At 39.5% G+C, this 18,958-nt stretch overlaps 1 protein-coding gene across 2 annotated transcripts in view; it reads left to right on the top strand.

The window, feature by feature from the left end:
* Positions 1-17,213, top strand: part of spns2 (spinster homolog 2 (Drosophila)) — a 71,986-nt gene extending 54,773 nt beyond the window's left edge. Inside the window, exons 9-13 of one of the 2 annotated variants that reach the window (XM_047379151.1) lie at positions 429-494; positions 1,520-1,618; positions 5,119-5,279; positions 8,454-8,496; positions 13,347-17,213. In XM_047379151.1, the coding sequence (XP_047235107.1) occupies positions 429-494; positions 1,520-1,618; positions 5,119-5,279; positions 8,454-8,496; positions 13,347-13,385 (408 nt within the window). In that variant the 3' untranslated portion in view covers positions 13,386-17,213. Of the gene's footprint in view, positions 1-428; positions 495-1,519; positions 1,619-5,118; positions 5,280-8,453; positions 8,507-13,346 lie in introns of both variants that reach the window. The other variant, XM_047379152.1, reaches the window with a different exon arrangement.
* The last annotated feature ends 1,745 nt before the right edge of the window (positions 17,214-18,958 follow it).

Genomic DNA, 18,958 nt, shown 5'->3' with positions numbered 1-18,958 from the left:
GCAAGTGCAGCTGCTAGCTGTGGCTGTACATACAGTAGCCTACATGCACATATATTATGTCTGAGGTTATTTAAAGAGTGAACGTAATACTCTACTTATTCTGTAGGGCCATAACTTCAAATCCTGAAACTTTTCAGTTCTATAGTGTTTTCCACATAACTGTGACAAGAATAAATAATTGTGATCATGTGCAGGTTTTCAGCATGTAGGGTACAGCTCAATGAAAGCCTGCATGTCAACATCATCTACTGGGCCATGGTTTAATAACATGTTTTTGAGTCACTTTAACCACAGCAGTTTTTAAAGAAATGAGCTCTCACCGAATAGAAATATGTTTCAGCTCCCCTCTAGTTTTTATATCATGTCAGCAGAAAGTGGCAGCTCTTTGTTTGCGCCTCTGAAAGTAAAACCTCTTTTTCTTTATGTAGGTTTGCATCTTCATCGGAGAGACGCTGCTGTTCCTGAACTGGGCCATAACAGCAGACATTTTAATGGTTAGTAAAATTAAGATTGACAGTTTTTTGAGTTGGGAAATTGATAATTATACCATAAAGGCCTAATTTATTAGGTTGACTTGCCAAAGTATTCGTACCGCTATTTTGACATTTGGTCACACTAAGACGCCAACTTAAATAAATGTATTTTAATGGGATTTTATGCGGCCAATAAGAAGCTACTCTTAACTTTAAAGTGGAAGGAAAAAGATAACTGCTTTTCTATGTTTTTTACATAAAAAATCAGAAAATTGTTGCAAGCTTTGTATTAACCCCTTTTGCTCTGTTACTATGGAAGCCCATTTCCACCGCTTTGATGAAAAAAAAAAATCTTGTAATTATGAGATACTATCTCATAATTATGAGATTCAAGTTTTTTTGTTTTGTTTTTTTTATCAGAGTGGTGGACTGGGCTTCCATAGTTACCCATACATAAAATCCGTTGCAAATAATTAAATAATAATTAAAGGAGGTGCCCTGTTCAGGTTAAACCAGGGTGACACATGGTGATGGCACCATCATGATGTTTGTTTTACCACAGCTGGTACAGGAAAGCTGGCCAGAGTTGATGGGAAGATGGATAGAGCTAAATACAGGTCAATCTTCGAAACCTGTTAGATGCTGCAGAAGACTTGAGACTTTTCAGAGTTTTTTTATGATAAAGTTGAAAAATTATGTATTATTTTCCTCTTGACTCCACAGTGATGTGGGGTGTTGCGCTGGTCATTGTCTCAAAAACCCAATAAAATGTATTGTTGTAACATAAAAAACTATAAAAATTCAAGGGGTATGAATTATTTAAAAATGCATTGTACATGTTTGGGTTTCTTAAAATAAAAAAACAAGGTTTTCAGTAAACAAAATAAAGCACCTCTTTATTTCTAATTAGTTGGCAGTCTGGGTTGAGTATGGAGATTAACAGGCAATTACTGACAAGTTTACCTGAACCTACCAGGTGACCTTCTTCTTCATCTTGAGCAATGTTGGTTATTTTTCTTATTCCCTGTCTCTCTTTCTCTCTGCAGTTTGTTGTCATTCCCACACGAAGAGCAACAGCAGTTGCCTTTCAGAGCTTCACCTCTCATCTCCTGGGTGATGCAGGAAGTCCGTACCTCATAGGCAGGGTAAGACCCTCACCTACTCACATTTCCCAAGCTATGGCTATGCGATCTTGAACTTGAATGTGTTTAAGATGTACCCCAGGTTATAAATGTGGGGCACGCCACTTTAGAAGACCATTCACACTTAAACACATACGTTTAGATACCACCTGAGCTCTCGTTTTAACTAGGCCAGTGTAAAGTGTGCCACAGGAGGGGCTTTTAGCACACATCTCAGGAGAACTGGTGAACAGGATTGTGGTTTTACCACAGCTCTCCAGGCAATCAGTGGTATTTTCTAGTAAATCTTATGGCTCCCTGGAGATGCTGCAGTTACTGTGTTTAATTTGTCATGAGATGAGAGAATAGTCCTTACAAAGCTTTTCAAGGTCACTGTCAGTCTACCCCCTTACCGCAACCTAATGCCCCCACTCTTCAAACTGGGTGCATAAACACCCAAAGAATAGCATTCAGGAAGCCTGAGTGAAAATGGTGCTTGGCATTCAATGAAGTGTGAAACAGGATTCACATCAGACTGTCAAAACACATTCCTCTCATTTTAAAGTGAGAATGAACGTTTCTAGAGTTAAATAGTAGCTCCACAAACCCCCACCCTCCCTCCATCCTGTGTGCAGTAATGGATTGTTAATAAAGGCAGCAAGACATTTATTCCTTTGCACGCCGTATCACGTGTCACACTCTATCTACGTGTTTAACATTTTAAAGCAGCATTATTGTGCAACCATAAATTGTATCAGGAGAATAGAGTGTTTGCTGTTATGTGTTTTATCACTCAGAGTCTGGCTCACAGTCTGAGTTACATTAACAAAAGCAGCGGAAGTCTTTGATTAAGTGAATCAAACTGATCCAAGATCCTCTGTCAGGCCCTGACAGGCTGGCGACAGGCGCAGCTGTCTGCTGAACTGCACTGAAACTGTGCTCTAGCTGTTCTTGCTCGCCTGAATGAAAATCTTAAACTATTGTCGAGGGTAGACGAAAGAAGCAGTGCTTTTTCTAGGTTGTAGTGTAAAGCACTTTGGAGTCCTCAGACGTGATAAAGCCCTATACAAGTGCAGGCCATTTACCTTTCTTTAAGTACAAGAAGAGCTGCTCAAAAGAGGGATCACATGCAGAATTGCCCCAGAATAAATAGTCCTTATTCTAGGAATTCGACTCAAAGGATGTCACTGTGGTGTTTCTGTACTTACTGTTGACATAGAGGAGTTTACTTTGGTCTGATCTTAACTTTCTCTATCCGAGAGGTTTCATCAGAGCTGTGCACAAGCTACCTGTAAAAAATAAATAAATAAAAACACAAGCATTAATTTATTTGGCAAAATAATTCTCTGTGTCCTCAAACTGAAATATCTTTATGCTGTTTTATAAAGCTTTCAAAAGTTACCCACAGAAAAGGTGGATTGTTTTGTCATTTCCCACCCAATCAAACTGAGCCCCACAGACTATCCTGGTGTGAAAGCATTCGAAGATCTTCAGCTCCAGTTTTCATTTATGGCTTAATCTGACTGATGGATCTTGTACTGTTAGGAAAGTGGAAATACTACAATGCTAACAGTGCTAATATAAAATGTCTTGTAAAAGTATTGATGGACCTCCATTTTGGAGGCTCTAACAGGTTTTGTTCCAGGATATTAAGTTCCATCCAACTTCCCAATAGCACTGACCTGCCACCCAGTTCCTGCTGAAGAAAAGCATCCCCACAACATGATGCTGCCATCACAATGTTTCACTGTGGTGATGGTGTATTTAGAGTAATTCAAGGCGTTAGTCATCCACCACCCATAGCATTTTGTATGAGAGTCCATTAATTATGTGACTTCAGAAGGCAGGTGCCAGAGTAAAGGGGCATGAAGTTGTAACTGCATGCTAATCTTTTCAGATTTTTAAAAATGAAATGAAAACTATGCATCATTTTCTACTTTATGTTGGTCTATCACATAAAATCCCACTAAAATACAATGTGTTTGTTGTTGTAAGCTAACAAAATCTAGCAAAGTTTGAGCGGTATGAATACTTTAGCAAACAGTGCAATTTCCATGTGTCAGAATAATGCACAGAGAACGTGCCACCCTGATTTACTCCTGCATTGCCCCACAGTTCATCAGTCCCCTCGATCTACTCCACTCATCCTCTATGACGGTCATGATGTGACACTGTGAATGCTCGAAGGTTTCTCGCTCCTCCGCAAAAGCCCGGCTGACAACATGCAGAACATTCAAAGTGCGTCAGTGGTCGGTGTCTCAGTCCTTGAGCTGAGGTTTAGCACATGAGTATGATGGACCAGTCGTGACGCACACTGAGTGGGGGCAGATATGCAGTCGCCCATGCATATTGGCAGGAATACTGTGAATTGGCAAAAATGGAATAGCAGGAAAACGCAAGTAGTTATCACTAAGCAACCACTACAGGAAGATAAGGAATAACTCAGTTATTTTGGTTCACATTGGGGTTTTAGACTTAAGCATCAAACCGACCTGAAGATGATGTATTGAGTTCAACAAACCAGAGCCGGTGGCGCAAGCTGCTTGTTAGTGGGAACGTCTGAGGAAAATGACCACCTTATGATGGGAAAGAAGACAGCTTTAGAATATTTGAAATTCTCACTCAAGAATCTCATGAGAAACACTCATCACAGACTCCTCTTTACTGTTAAAAAACTAGACCACTTAGTTTGTAGCAAAGAAATGCCAGAAACAATCTCTCAATAATCATCCAAGAAAGGCCTTCTGGCAGGATAATTAGACCAGCAGCAGCTCTCTGCTTATTTTTAGCTTTTTCTGCTCTGTGCAAGTTGCAAAGAATTAGGTGTAACTGATGAAAAGGGCCCAGCACTGGCCACACACACAGCTGCCAACTGGGTTTTTAATGTTTCTTTCCTAATTGTGCATGCATGCACATTGCTCCTCACGCATGTATTCCTCGCACAGGTTCACCTCCTTTAGTATCCTCCTGTCAGTGATCCTCCAGCTTGCCCCTGCAGTGACCGTCATTTTGCTGAAGCTAACATGAAATCGGTGTGCCTGAGCCACTGCAACATTCAGACTCACTCACTGGTGGATGCTAACCCCCTCATTTTTCTGCCATACACCCTCCCACACCTCCGCCCCACACAAAGACACACAGACACACACACAGTTTGCCTAGCATTACCATTAGGAGCCTCTGTTGCCATGTGATTGTCAGTGGGACTGCCTTATGGGTGATACTAGGAGGCATAACAAGTCACTTGACACCCACTTTTCTTCAGCTGTGGTTTCCCTACACATAACACATTAGACACTGAATTCTAAGATGAGCCATTAGCTGTCAAACCCAGCCCTGATTTAGAGAAAGTGTATACAAGAATGGGAAAACTAGCATCATGCAGTGTATCAGAAAAGCATGCAATGTTTGAAAAACTGAGTAATTTATTTAAATAAAATCTCTCTTCTCTTGTCTGTGTTTGTATGTATGTGTGTGTGCACATGTCATGCTTCTGGGCGATCCATGCACGTTTCCGGTGGCAGATATCTGATGAGATTCAGAAGAGCTACGCTTCATCTGAACTATGGAAGTTCCTCAGCTTGGGCTATGCCCTCATGCTGTGTCCCTTCATCATTGTCCTTGGGGGCATGTTTTTCCTGGCCACAGCGCTGTTTTTCCTGGACGACAGGGAAAAGGCCGAACAGTGAGTGGATCCTCATGCATTGTTGGAATAAATTATTATTTAATTAATTATTCAGCAGTCCATTCTTTAAATATTTAGCATTTGCCAGGGTTGTTTGTCGCTGACTTTCTGAGTAAGAGCTAAAAGAAATCCAATGAAACTTGCTTGATGTAGCAAAACATATAGTGTTATAATGTTGTGTTTTGTTTTTTCTCTGCATTGCTGTTAACTTTTATCCTGTTGCTGGAGTTTGACATGCTGCTCAAACCTCATTTCCAAAAACCTGTAATGTCCAGAAATATGACCCTTTCAGAGCCAACAGAAAGTCCCAGTCAGCTAAACGTCCTCCACAGCCGACATTGTGTGTTCCAGCCAACAGTTTGTATAAGGGCTGCTTCTTAGAGCTTCATCAGCTACTTCCACTCTCATTCACAAACTCATGTCTTCCTTTTTTATCAAAATCAAAGACATGAATCGGTAGGAAACAAAAGCATGGCCTCAAAAACGTAAAACAAGCTCTCTGGTGCTTTTCCATAAGGTCAGACAAAACTTCTTGTTTCATTTCCATTTTTGTAATCACAGTGGCTTGCTCCCCTGTTACAAGCGCTTACAGAAATGACTTCCTTCCTGTGGAAGATACAGAACATTTTTAGACAGGATGGCGATGTGATGTCTGACGTCCCTCCACAGACGCCTTGTCTTCGCCCTTAGGAGTTAGTTTTTCTCATGCCTACAATTGTAAGGAAGCCCCTTTTTTGCATATCCTAAAAAAAATTTAAAAATCACATTTTAAATTTGCAAAAGAGATTTGAGGACTGCTTGTTGCATTTCATTGCCGTTTCTACATTCTACAAAAATTGAAACTATCAGCAAAGCTGTGAATACTTCCTCTTTGTGATGTTAAAAATACTGTACTAAAAAGAGTGTCAGCACAGACAGGAAAAAAAGGGGTGAAAATAGCAGAACTTTAACTAAAGGAGAACCTCCACTGCTCAAAATGGGCTAGTAATAGATATTAGCCTGTGCTCCAAGAAGTGGTTCAAACTTTAACCGCACTATCGGATGCTGCGGGCAGCTGGCACATGTTCACTCAGACTACAACTAACCACAACCCCTTGACTTTCACCCAACACTCTGTAGGACAAAACCAATGTTGCCACACATGCTAATGAGTGGTCCATTTGTAGTAAAAAAGCAAGCTACAGTAACTGTCATTCAATCTTTATATGAATAGGAATCATTCTGCGCATATATGGATGCTGGCTTTCAATGAATTGTTAAACCGCTTTTTATACTTCCGAAATAAGTGGATATGATTTCTCATAAACTTATAAATGCTTTAATTTGTAGGTTGCCAAAAAAGGCCAATATTAAGAACTACTTTGGGTTACCAGGTTGGAAAGAGTTTAATACAAACTTGTAGAATTTTAAACTATTTACATATGAAAAGTAGTGCACATCAGAAATGCAGCTGCAAAAAAGACTAGTATTTTTCCCTAACCTAGTTGTTTTTAGCCATTTCTAATCCATGAGAGTGCATACTCTGATTCTGATCTTTCCCTATAGGTGCTGCTTACAAATTAACTTTACAAAAGGCGCTTTTTTATTGAGAAGGCTGTAAACACAAATGATTGATTGTCAAGGAGTGCCTACTGTAACTACAGTAGTTCACAAAAACGCATGCTGAGCAAATCTTTGTATTTTGTTTAATGTTCATTTGAGATTAGCTGTAAAAGGTGTAGAATGTTGCTAGCGATTACAGATTTACAGTCAATACTCTGGAATATTCAATATATTTTCACAATGCATTAAGTTCCAGAGGCTTTACTAAAGAATTGATTGGAAAATCTCTGTCATCAGTCTAGAAAAAAATACAGAAAGTTTTAATGTTCTGTCTGGAACAGTTTAGGATGACAGTGAATGTTTAAAGTGGTGGTTTTGATCAAAATATTACAAAACTGTAGAGAAATCTTACTCTATAATGAACAAGTGGAACACTTTACTACAGTGAAAGCTAGTAAATGCACTGTATAAGTTTGGCAACCCGGCAGTTCTTTCAACAAACTTTCAACGTTTTATTAAATAAATAATCCTTACAGCTCATTATTTAGCTATGGGCTCTTATGAGATTCTTATAGATTGATAAGCTGTGTACAAAATGCCACAGTTTAATAGTATGAATGAAAAACGTGCAAATATCTTTTTAACAAGAAAAGCCAGTTATTCATACTGATGATAATATACATAAATTAATACACCATATTGGTTATAGTTGAGTTATAATAACGTTTTATGACATTTATGCATTATTTTTAAACATATTACACTTATTGTAGCTGAATAAGCTAAAAGCTTACCTTAATCAGGCTATCTGCTCATGTAGCCTGCAGTTGGCAGTTTAACAGACATGACACTAATAACTATAAAACTGTACTTTTAAAACAGTGTTACCTAAATAATACTGATGGGTGGCTCTCCTTTAATTATAACCAACTAATGCAGAAAAAACATCAGCCAAGCCGTTTTATTTTTTATAACAAGTTGCAAACAGCACCTCAGAGAGCAAATAAAACGACAGGCACAATGGTGTACAGCAAGGGTTGTTCCATGGTACTAGTGGTGGTATTTATGTGTTCCATTCATGCCATAAACCCTATAATTTATAAATTCCCCATGAGTATACAGAGTGCTACTCATTTTTTTTCCTCCTTCTGAGTGTGTCCTCAGAAAATCCGTGCTATTAATAAAAAAAAGCATGGTGCCAAACGAGTAACTCACTGGAGCATGTGTGCCTATTTCCAGCCTTCAAGAGTGCTTTATTATTCCTAGCTTGTTAGCTTTTTTTAGCTTCTGGGTTTCCATTAATAGCCCCGGTGCAGTGCAGTGCATACCCAAGCCTTCACACAGTTCACAGTTCTGCCTAGTGATGTCTGGGTGCAGAGCTGTCTCATTCAACAAGCTTTGACAGCACAGATCCAGTGTGTGCATCTGAGCAGGTGGAAGATGGCAAGAGAAGCAGAGTGATCAAGTGTGGCTAAAAGAAAGAGAAGGACTTTCTCAGTATGATTTGATAAAAGTTAGGGAAAAGTAATGGTGGAAAAGAAGAGGACTGCAAAAAACTGATAAATAAAATTGCACGTCGTTTGATAAGATTCAGTGCTTCAATGATTGCTTAAACCAGTTTTATCTTTTCAGGCTGAAGAAGCTGATGCAGGAGCCTCCACCTTCTTCAGTCAAGGTATGACCAGGTAAATTGCCCTCTATTTCAAAGTTAGGGCTTTTCGCATGAGCACTTAGTCAGGCACTTTGAGTGGCTGATAACACAGTCAATCCAAGGACATAGGCATTTAGAGAGCTTTCTACTCATTACCTGACACGCATCATGTGGAGACCACCCTTTTTATAAGAGAACAAACATGATCATCCTGAACACAAAAGATTTTGACCAGAGGCGGAATGTCTCACCAGCCGAGGTGATAAACACGATGAGGCGAAAATGATTCCTCCATGAACCGTTTCCCATCGCATTGTACTCAGGACGTTTCAAGGAGCTGACCACCTATATGGCATCTTATCAAGACCGGAGCTGCTTTTCCTACTTCCTGCCTTTATCAGACCCACACATAAACTCTGGAATTATTAACCCAGACGAAAAACACAATAATTGGCAGCACACCAGCTAGCTCTGTGTACAATGGGGAGCTACTGTAGTAGACACTAAAGAATAACAAGGATAACTTTTGACTCCTGATAAGGAGGACAAGGAATCTGTTGTGACTTATTAGTTAAGGTTATCATACTCAGAGCAAATGTCAAGGCTTTGGTGCTTTCTTTAGAAACCTGTCAAAGTGTATTTATTTAAATACTGTAAAGCACACAAAAGTGCATAAAAACAGGTAGGTCATGTCTGCTCTTCAGGGTTTGTCTCATTAACAGTTGGTAATGCTCTGTTTGTATAGAGAGGGTTGACAAATGACAACAAAGCATTTATTGATTCTTAATATCTGAATCACAGAAAATAAGAGAAGAACCAGTTCAACCCCTAACAATCCTAAAGACATGTGCTTATCTTATCTTTTTTTTGTACATTATAAATTTAAACTAACTGATAAAAAACATAAAATGGAGGTGTGTACTGGGAAACTGGCTGGTTGGACACAGTTCAGGTCAGGAAAGCAGAGTGATCATTTGCCAACATTGCGTCTTCCTGTTATATTCAGGAGAGACAGCCAACCGAGTGGAAAACTTTTGAGTAGGTGCAAGGTCATGCAGAGAATGATCTCAGAATCTTGCTGACTAGAAGAATGATTTAAATTTTGAAACATGCACCTCCCTTCCAGAGAAGTGTAAGATCCTTTTCTTTCACTTTGGTTTGTTTTTTTATCAGTTTGTCTCTGTATCTTCGCTGTCAACCCATAAAGCACAAACAACACTATTTAAAAAGTAAAAGTACAATTTAAGTATTGTTTGGAACAAATAAAAGCAGTTTAGAATAATACAAAAATGTTATAATAGATGTGCCTAAATGTGTCAGCAATGAAAGTGATAAACACATTTGGTCTTTACATCTTTAAAAAAAACTAAATGCAGCCAGTTTTGGAAAAAGAACAGAAAAACAACAGGAATGATTTGATGACAGTTCTGTAAGTGATTTGGGATGTAATGCATGTCCTATTTGCAGAAAATCATTTCAAACATGTTGCAGTGGGCTTGGGAAATTGATAACACCTTGCAAAAGTAGTCTCACACCTTGAAATGTTTTATATATTGACACATTACAACAATCTTTATTGTGCATAATTGTAAAGTGGAAGCCTTTTTGGAATATATAAATCTAAAATTTGTAGGATGCATTTGTATTAAGCATCCTTAGAGAACAACAAACGGCATCATCGAGACCAATGAGACTATAGTCAAACCTTTTGGCATACATCCAATGGTTTGTGTGCGTAACAATAACACTGCATATTGGTGAACACACAGTCCCCACTGAGAAGTATACTCGTAAACAGCATCATGTTCTGGAAATGCTTTTCTTCATCAGGGACAAGGAAGCTGGTGAGAGTTGGTGGGAGGATAGATAGAGCTAAGTAAAGACTTGAGACTGTGGCATATGATCAATAACCTAAACCTAAACAAACAGCCAGAGCTACAATGAAATATCAAAGCATATTTATGTGTTAGAATGGCCCAGTCAAAGTCCAGACTTAAATTCAATTGGGAATTTCAGAGTTCTCACCAGCGCATTGTCGCCCTTTGACTGACTTCTGACCTCCCTCTCTGTGTGGTTTTTCTGTCGGCTGTAGCACATGTGCTGAGTCTGCTCCTGCTTCCTTTCACCTGTGCAACTGCTACCGGTAAAGCTTTCTAAAATTGTGTTAACTTTGGAAGGTGGGTATAAACGTCGTCATGATATGACGAGCCTGCAGAAGAAAATCTGGTAGAGATATCCCCCAAAAGACTAGCAAAAGTTTACAGCTTTGTCCTTTACTCCAAGTGGTGTTATTACCAGGTTGATATTGGCAGGCAAAAGCTAATGACAGGTGACATGAAAAGCTGGCACATACATCATGTTTCAAAGGCCGGCTCCATCAGTTCCTCGTTAAACACACACAGGACATGCACGCACACATCCTTGTTTTTCCAACTTTAAAAGGACTTTACACTACTTCAGTTAATTTTCTATTCAGTTATATGGCCTAACCCTGACCCTAACCATTACCAGTATTTACCTAAACCTAACTTAAATTCAATTCAGACCTTAGTCCTAAACCAGCATGAAAAAGTGAGGAGTAGGAAAAATGTCCTCACTTTACAAAAATTACCTCTCCTTGTTGGGTAAAATTGATGATCCTTTCTTGGTAGCATATACAAGAATACACACACACACAGCAGCCAGAGCGTGTGTTTCCCATGCCCTGTCAAAGGTTGCTAATTATAGGGAGCACTGATCATTGTTACACCAGGTCAGAGTTGAACTGCTTTTTTATGTCCTGTGGAAGAATCACAGAGACACTCAGCTACAACTGATTTTAGGCAAAATTTGTCTAAGACTATAAAAAATCAGAGTTGTGGAGTATTTTTCCCTTCAATTTGGCATATGCATCATTACATTTATCAGATGACATTGTTCACTGATAACAAGCACTTCATGATTTGCACTCACAGACTGTTAAAGGTGGAACACCCTTCTCTGTGACAGAGAGAATACACTGAATCTGCTGCCACTTTAATGTACTTTGAAAGTTTAAGCAGAGATACAAAGCTAGCATTTATCTCTGACAAGAAGTCGAAGGGAATCAGAGCAATTTAGTGAAGGAGAGAAAAGATATCACAGCTACATAAATGAGGATAGAGAGAAGCAGTGATCGTTTAAGCTGTTATACATCGCAGGTTATTAATCTCCAGCAACATAAAACCAGGCACAGATCGGATACACTGAGATCCAATTAACTTCCTCTGCTGCCTCTTCTGACCACATCCACCCCCTCATCCTGTCGTCCTCCTGTACCGCAGGATTAACGCGAGGGCATTCCCAAGCTGGGCGCTGTCAAAACATCAGCAGGATATCTGACAGAGGAGCTTCACACTCATTTATTCAGTAAGCACTATTCCATATTGCCCCATGAGGAAAGTCCACATCACAAGGCAAAACTTTTACTGTTAGAAGTGTTTGTACAGCTGCAGGCACATACTTTGCTCCTTTGCACTCTTATCGTTTAACAAAAGCTCCAAGTCCTCCGTCAGCCGTGCTGAGTGGTTTCATGGTTCCACAGACCACACACACTCCTACTCAAACAAATACCCACACACACACACGAAGTGTAAAGCTGGACTCTGATAGGTCTCTTGAATGTGAGATCATTTTGCCTCACAATGTGATGAACATGAAAGGCACAAAGAGCAAGCATTTTATTCTCTTCATCCATTCTCAACACTTGGAGCGTTGCCGACCCAGGCAAGTTCAGTCATGATTTGGCCAAAAAAGCACCATAGTTTGGTTTGATTTGATTAGACTTTGTTGGGCTGCCAGGCCAATCAGCCACCCCCCACCCAGCACATGAAGCCAACATTCCCCAGCATAGTCAGAGCAGAGTTATTAGCAGAACGGCCACTTTTCGCACATATCAAAACGTTTACAGCTCTAATTGTCTCAACATCACACTGCCACTTTTTGCAATTTAAAGCCTAGCTTTCAAACAATGCAGCCGTAACTGAAGCTATTAACTGAGGAAAAATCCCAAAAAGGACTGGATCTGCTCACACTCAACCAAAACTCATTGTTTTTGAATACCCTCTAATCCCTCTGTTAAGGCTAATTAGCCCAGTCTGGATAACACGGTTGGTGTCTGTCTGTATGTGCAAGTGTCTGAGAGGCTGTTGGTGGGTTTATGTGTTGCACAGAACATTAGTCCACTGAGCTGCCTTCACTGATCCTTCTGTGGCAGAGTCTGCACCGGAGCATCCAGGGCAACATAATGACAGACTACAACAAACAGTGTATTCAGCACTCTCTCATGTCCAGTCTGAAGAGATCACAAGCGTGGCATTATGAGAGCTGAATGTCATAATCCCCAAACTAGAGTATAGATTTCCCTGTGGGGCCATAGTTTCCACCATGTTAGCTGTGTTTATGAGCGCCGAAGCAGCTAGAATAGATTTTATAAACACCAGAATGTCCATTTGTTTGGTGTCATCAGAGAATCTTTTACCAAAATAATGTTTTAAAGATTATGGGTAAATTAACACAGAAATGGTTCATTAGACACAAAATCAACATTCAACAGTGCCATTTTAAACTGAGGTGAAGGTATGAAGCTTCATAAACATCCAACAGACACACAACAGCAGTGTGTTGCTGTGGTTTAATGTGTGTACAGATTGCAGAGTCTGTCTTTTAACACATTGGTATGCAGTGTGCAGGAATATATTTAGGTCACAGTCTGGTCGTAGTGTGCAGACATTTTCAGGAAGGTCCTAGCAGATGGCCCAAGAACTGTTGACCTCAACATTAATTACATGAGAATGTCCTGTGGTGAGGCCATGCTCAAAGAGCTCACACCGTTCTCCTTTTTCTCTCGTTCCCAGGTGATAAGCAAACAAGGACCTATCTGCACAGACGTTTAAGGGATGACAAAATCGTGTTGAAGAAGAACACTTCTGTCCTCCGTCCTTTTGTCACCCCCTGCTTCTCTTGGCTCCTGCTGCTCTCATTTTTTACACTCGTGGAGGCTACTCTAAACTGGAAAGGGGGAACGGAGCGTCTTGCTCCTCCTTGAACGCTCTGGTGAGGATTCACTCAAAGTAGATTTTTTGACAGACAGAGAACTTCTCACCTAAGTCTGCGAGGATCCACTGAACCTTCCAGGGAGGGGACGTCCTCAACCCTTCTGACTTTTGATGCCATACTACTGAATGCTGACATGAACCTGCCCTGTCTATCTGCCTGCCTGCCTGCCTGCCTGCCCAACAGTATGTCTCTTATTTGTCTGTCTGCATCATCCATCGGATGTTAGTCTGCACCAAGTGCCATAGCCTCATTACATTCCTATAGACTTTGCACAGACCACCAACACCCCTCATAACTTCCTCACAGACTATGTTTACATGCACACTACACCTTATCCAAACAAAATGAAAGTTTTCCACGAATTATTCTGACCTTGCGTTAAAGTGACTTCATTTGCAATGAGTTATGCAACTACACCAAAACATGCAGTAGAGCAGTTTATGTGACTGAACATGGCTTAAATGTTATTCTGTCCACTTTAATTACAGTATTAACATTACAATTCCAGTTTACATGATAAATGCAGTGTTCTGCTAATTAATTATGATGTGCATGTAAACATTAAAGTCAGCTAAGACCCAAAAAAGTGTTACTGTTTAAAGATCAGTGAATCAGCCTTAAGAACAGCAGCTTTTTCCCACCTGCAGATGTTTCCTTTGACCCCTCATACATGTTTTCCTTCGAGATTTTAGCACTTAAATGAGTGTAGACAGTACCAGAGAACATAACAGATGTGAGAGCTTTCTGCACATTATTTTTTGTTTTTCTTTTGTGTATGTGCACGTGTGTGTGTGTGTGTGTGTGTGTGTGTGTGTGTGTGTGTGTGTGTGTGTGTGGTGTGTGTGTGTGTGGGTGTGTGTGTGTGTGTGTGTGTGTGTAATGATGAAATTTAATGCTGGAGGCTGCATGCCCATGATTGTTTCAGAAGGATCATGATGCTGTTCGGGTGATCTGACGCAGACACTGGATTTTTAGTTCTTTAGTTTGTTTCGTAATTTATTATATACAAGCTTATATATGCTTTTCCGAAAAGAAAATGCAATGCTACTCTTTGGACTTGATAAGAGTGACACCTGTGTTTTATGTATATGAAAAGCAATACAAAAAAAGGATTTTTTTTGTCTTCTTTTGAGAAAACGAACCATTTTCTATCCTTACTGCCTTATCAGCAAGCTGCTTTCCCTTTAGACAGGTGGCTTTCTGATGGTTGGTTTTAAGTTTCTGGACACAAAATCGGCCACACATGCACGGAGTGGCTTTTAATGAAGGGTTCTAGTCCAGTCCTGGAGGGTTACAATAACAGGCATTGTGAAGAGAGACGTTTCCACCATGCAGCTGTAGACATCTGATCCCACATATCTGCAGAGAGAACCTTTGCTGGAGACACAGTCATCAGCTAATTAGTGATTGGAATCAAAAATCCAAGACAGGAACCGGAAAGCCTTTAACATCATGTTAAACTGATGTCTAGGAATTTGGATGCTTCCAATTAGATGTCTGTACAGGAGCTATAATGCATAATGATACAAATGTTTATAGGAAAAATATAGTAAAACTTAAAATCATGTTCAGCGAAATTAGTCAGTCACTGGAATCAAATGATTTTCAGGTTCAGTGACTCTGCCCGGTGACAGGTCAGTCGGAAATTTAATTTAATTTATTTATCAATCAGTAGGTAGATAATACTAATCCACCGGCAAACAAAAACAACTTCACTCTTCAGTTCAGTAGATGGTAACTGAGTGAAGTTAGCTGCCTTCTGTTTCAAATGTGTAAAAAATTTGATCAGATAAAGCACAGAGATGAAAGAAGCTATTAAAACTAAACTGTATTTTCCGCATGTCAGGACAAGTCTGTGCTTCATTTAGACTACGAGAGAGAGCAAGACTTTAGCAGATAACAGGAAGGCTAAGTGTTTTGCAGCTATTTGCTCTTTTTATCCTTTTGAGCTTTAATCTCTGTTCGTTATGGAACATGCTGGATTTGGAAATGTTGTCAGCCTTTTGAAGATCTGAGTTGAGATAAGGGTCTACACTCTGCTGGAAATGAAAATGGAGAACATACTTTTAGTACTGGTACCTGCATTACCCCTAAAGTACAGGAAAAAATATTTCCAAAAAGAAAAAAAAAATCTAAATAGTAAAAATATTTTCAATGCTGTTCCAATGTCCGCATATATTTAAATCCTTAAAGAGATATCAGCAAAATGAATATTACAAAAACTGTGATCGGAAATTGGCCTGCAATATTCTGATTGGTGTATCTCTAATCTGAACATTTTATGCTTTTTTTGAGCATAATACAATTTATCATTATTCTTATTCCATTTTACATTAACAAATACATCTGTGAGGAAAATATCATTTGTTAGATCAAGTGCTACTATGTACCACGAAGTATACTTCATAGGACCTGAGGGGCACACCTGTACTGAAAGCTGGATACAGCCATTACACTTGAAGACTTGAAAACTTTTGCATAAAGGGGAAAAAAGCACTTTCCAGACCTTTAAGAGAACACAGGAAAATATGGGCTTGGGTTTCTATAGTGATTTGTGACTCTCTGACCACGCGTGGGCAGCCATGTGGGCCAGATCATTAGCTTTAGCTTCTCTCCAGCTGCATGGAGCTCTCTGAATGTGATTTTGTCCAACCTGCCGTGTTTATACACCTTCATCTTCTTAATGAACTGAGCTTCTTACCTTAGGTTTATACAGTTTATTGTCTTTCGTGATGTTACCAAATGAGTTTTTTTATAACTACAATAGATAAATATATATATATACATATATGGAGAGAGAGAGAGCAAAAGCTATATCCTGCAGTAACTTTAATATATTGTATAAATGATGGCTTGAATGCAATGTATTTATTTGTTTGTTACCATAATGAAGAATATTCTATAGAGGGAAATTTATGGTTTGAATATACACTTTTTTGTGTCATTTGGTTTTTAAATGCCAAGTAGTTCACCTTTATATGTAACACTATTAATCAACACAGTACCTTTACAGTTCAGAATCATCCCGTTAACTGTGATCATTTATCAGACATCTCTTACATAAACGGAACAAAATGCAATGTGATAACTTTGAAGAAGCCCGATGAAACGACGCAATGCTTTTGCCTTCATGTTTGTAGCTCTAGTTTGTTTTCTGGTAGAATACCCGATCAAATCATTTTGCACACTTTAATGTTCAGGGAATTATTTGAAACACATCCTGGCATCGTCTTTACAACCTCTGTCGCAGAAGTATGTCACTTCGTACACATAGTAAGTGCTAACTTTAAGCTGTCATACTACAGAGAGGAGGATGGCTCATGAACTGTTTCTCTTTGCCAAATCTGAGTTTGTTTAGCACCAATTTTATAGCCTGTTGCATTGATTTATGCTACGTTAATAATCACTGAGGTGATTCATAAAGTATGTGCTATTTCTTGTTATACAAGATTCTTGTACAAAGCAACTTATTTCTGATGTTTAGCAGAAAACAGATTTTATTTTTGTTTTTAGTCAGTAGAGCTATGTGTCAGAGAAATCAGAAGATTTAATTTTAGAAATGAACTGTGATGCTCCAATCAGGGGGCAGGAAGGTGCATATGGTGACTTGTTGATATAAAATGTAAAAATGTCTGTAAATCAAATAAACCTATTTAATCACTTCATGTCAGTGCGTTGTCTGTGTTCATTGCTTTAAAAGGAAAGAATCCATCGATCCATTTGTTTTCTATGCCTGCTTAATCATTGCACGGTCCGGGAGAAATAAAGATGATTCTTATCTAATTATAGAGACATTCTTGTTGATTTTATTGCATCACCGAGAAGCTGGTGTGTTTGACGGAAAGAATGGCACAATTTGGCCAAAATCTGTTGCAACAACATTCCCTTTGACCCAAAATTCCCTAACCTTTTCCATGTGACAACGCACTAGGTAAGGGAGGGGATACAGGAGGGATCTAACTGTAAAAGTGGAAAAAACTAAAAAACAGTTCAATTCAATTCAGTTTATTTATATAGCGCCAATTCACAACACATGTTGTCTCAAGGCACTTCACAACAGTCAGGTACATACATTCCAATTAATCCTAACCATTGAACAGTGCAGTCGGAGTTAGTTATTTATTCAAATTGGATAAAAAGTTTTTCTATCTAAGGAAACCCAGCAGATTGCATCCAGTCAGTGACTTGCAGCATTCACTCCTCCCGGATGAGCATGTAGAGACAGTGGACAGTCACTGGCGTTGACTTTGTAGCAATCCCTCATACTGAGCATGCATGTAGCGACAGTGGAGAGGAAAATCTCCCTTTTAACAGGAAGAAACCTCCAGCAGAACCAGGCTCAGTGTGGGTGGCCATCTGCCACGACTGACTGGGGGTTTGAGAGAACAGAGCAGAGACACAAAAAAAACACAGAAGCACTGATCCAAGAGTACTTTCTATGGGAAGGAAAAGTAAATGTTAATGGATGTAGCTCTTTAGTGGTTTCATCTAGAAAGAAAGAACAGATAAACTCTGAGCCAGTTTTCAAGGTTAGAGTCTGAAAGAGACATATACATATAATTAGTTACAGTAAAGCTCAGTCAATCGTCATGTCTAGGAGAGAGAAAGGGTTAAACACTAAAAGACAGGGCGATGTGGGTCATCGGTAGAGGGTGAGCATTAAGTTGTTGCCAGCAGAAGCTCGGACAATTCCCCTCTCCAGAAAGGTGTCACAGGTAGACACAGAGTCAGGCCAGGTGTAGCGTCTAGGAAGAGAAAAGAGAGAACAAGGTTAAAAGCTGAAATAACAGCAAATAATGCAAAATTGGAGAGTAGTGTGAGAATGTAGCGGAGAGGGTGAAAGTGGTCATTATGTCCTCCAGCAGCCTAAGCCTATAGCAGCATAACTACAGAGATAGTTTCAGTTCAGTTTATTTATTCATATAGCGCTTATTTACAACAATGTCGTCTCAAGGCATCGCCACAAAGGGTCCGTAATGGTGCGGGGCCACTGGGAAGCCCAGACCAAACCACCGAGTGCCAGAGCCCGGCCACCGCAGAACGGGCCACGTGTAGGGGCACTAAGTAAAATAATAAACTGATAAAGTTTGTCCATCTAGAGCCCACTGGTGGACATTGTTATATTAAAAACCACAAGGATTGGGATACCTCTCTCTGTCAGACTGATTATAACCATTGGAAAAGAGAAGGGGTCTTACAGGTAGCAGAAAAACAGTGAAGGACAAGCCTCGATATTTCCTGCAATACACACTGTCTCCTCTCCTTATTAAAGCTGCACAATATATTGCATCTGTCACCAAAATATCAGTGTGTGCATTTTAGAAATCACAAAGGAATGCTTGGACATGATATTTGGTAGGATACTAGTATATTTGAAATGTCAGGTATACATGCTCTGCATATTGTTATA

Source organism: Girardinichthys multiradiatus, chromosome 11, assembly GCF_021462225.1.
Source record: "Girardinichthys multiradiatus isolate DD_20200921_A chromosome 11, DD_fGirMul_XY1, whole genome shotgun sequence".
Classification (NCBI taxonomy): Eukaryota; Metazoa; Chordata; class Actinopteri; order Cyprinodontiformes; family Goodeidae; genus Girardinichthys; species Girardinichthys multiradiatus.
The sequence above is the reverse complement of the archived record's forward strand: the minus strand, read 5'-3'. Positions and strand labels throughout refer to the sequence as shown.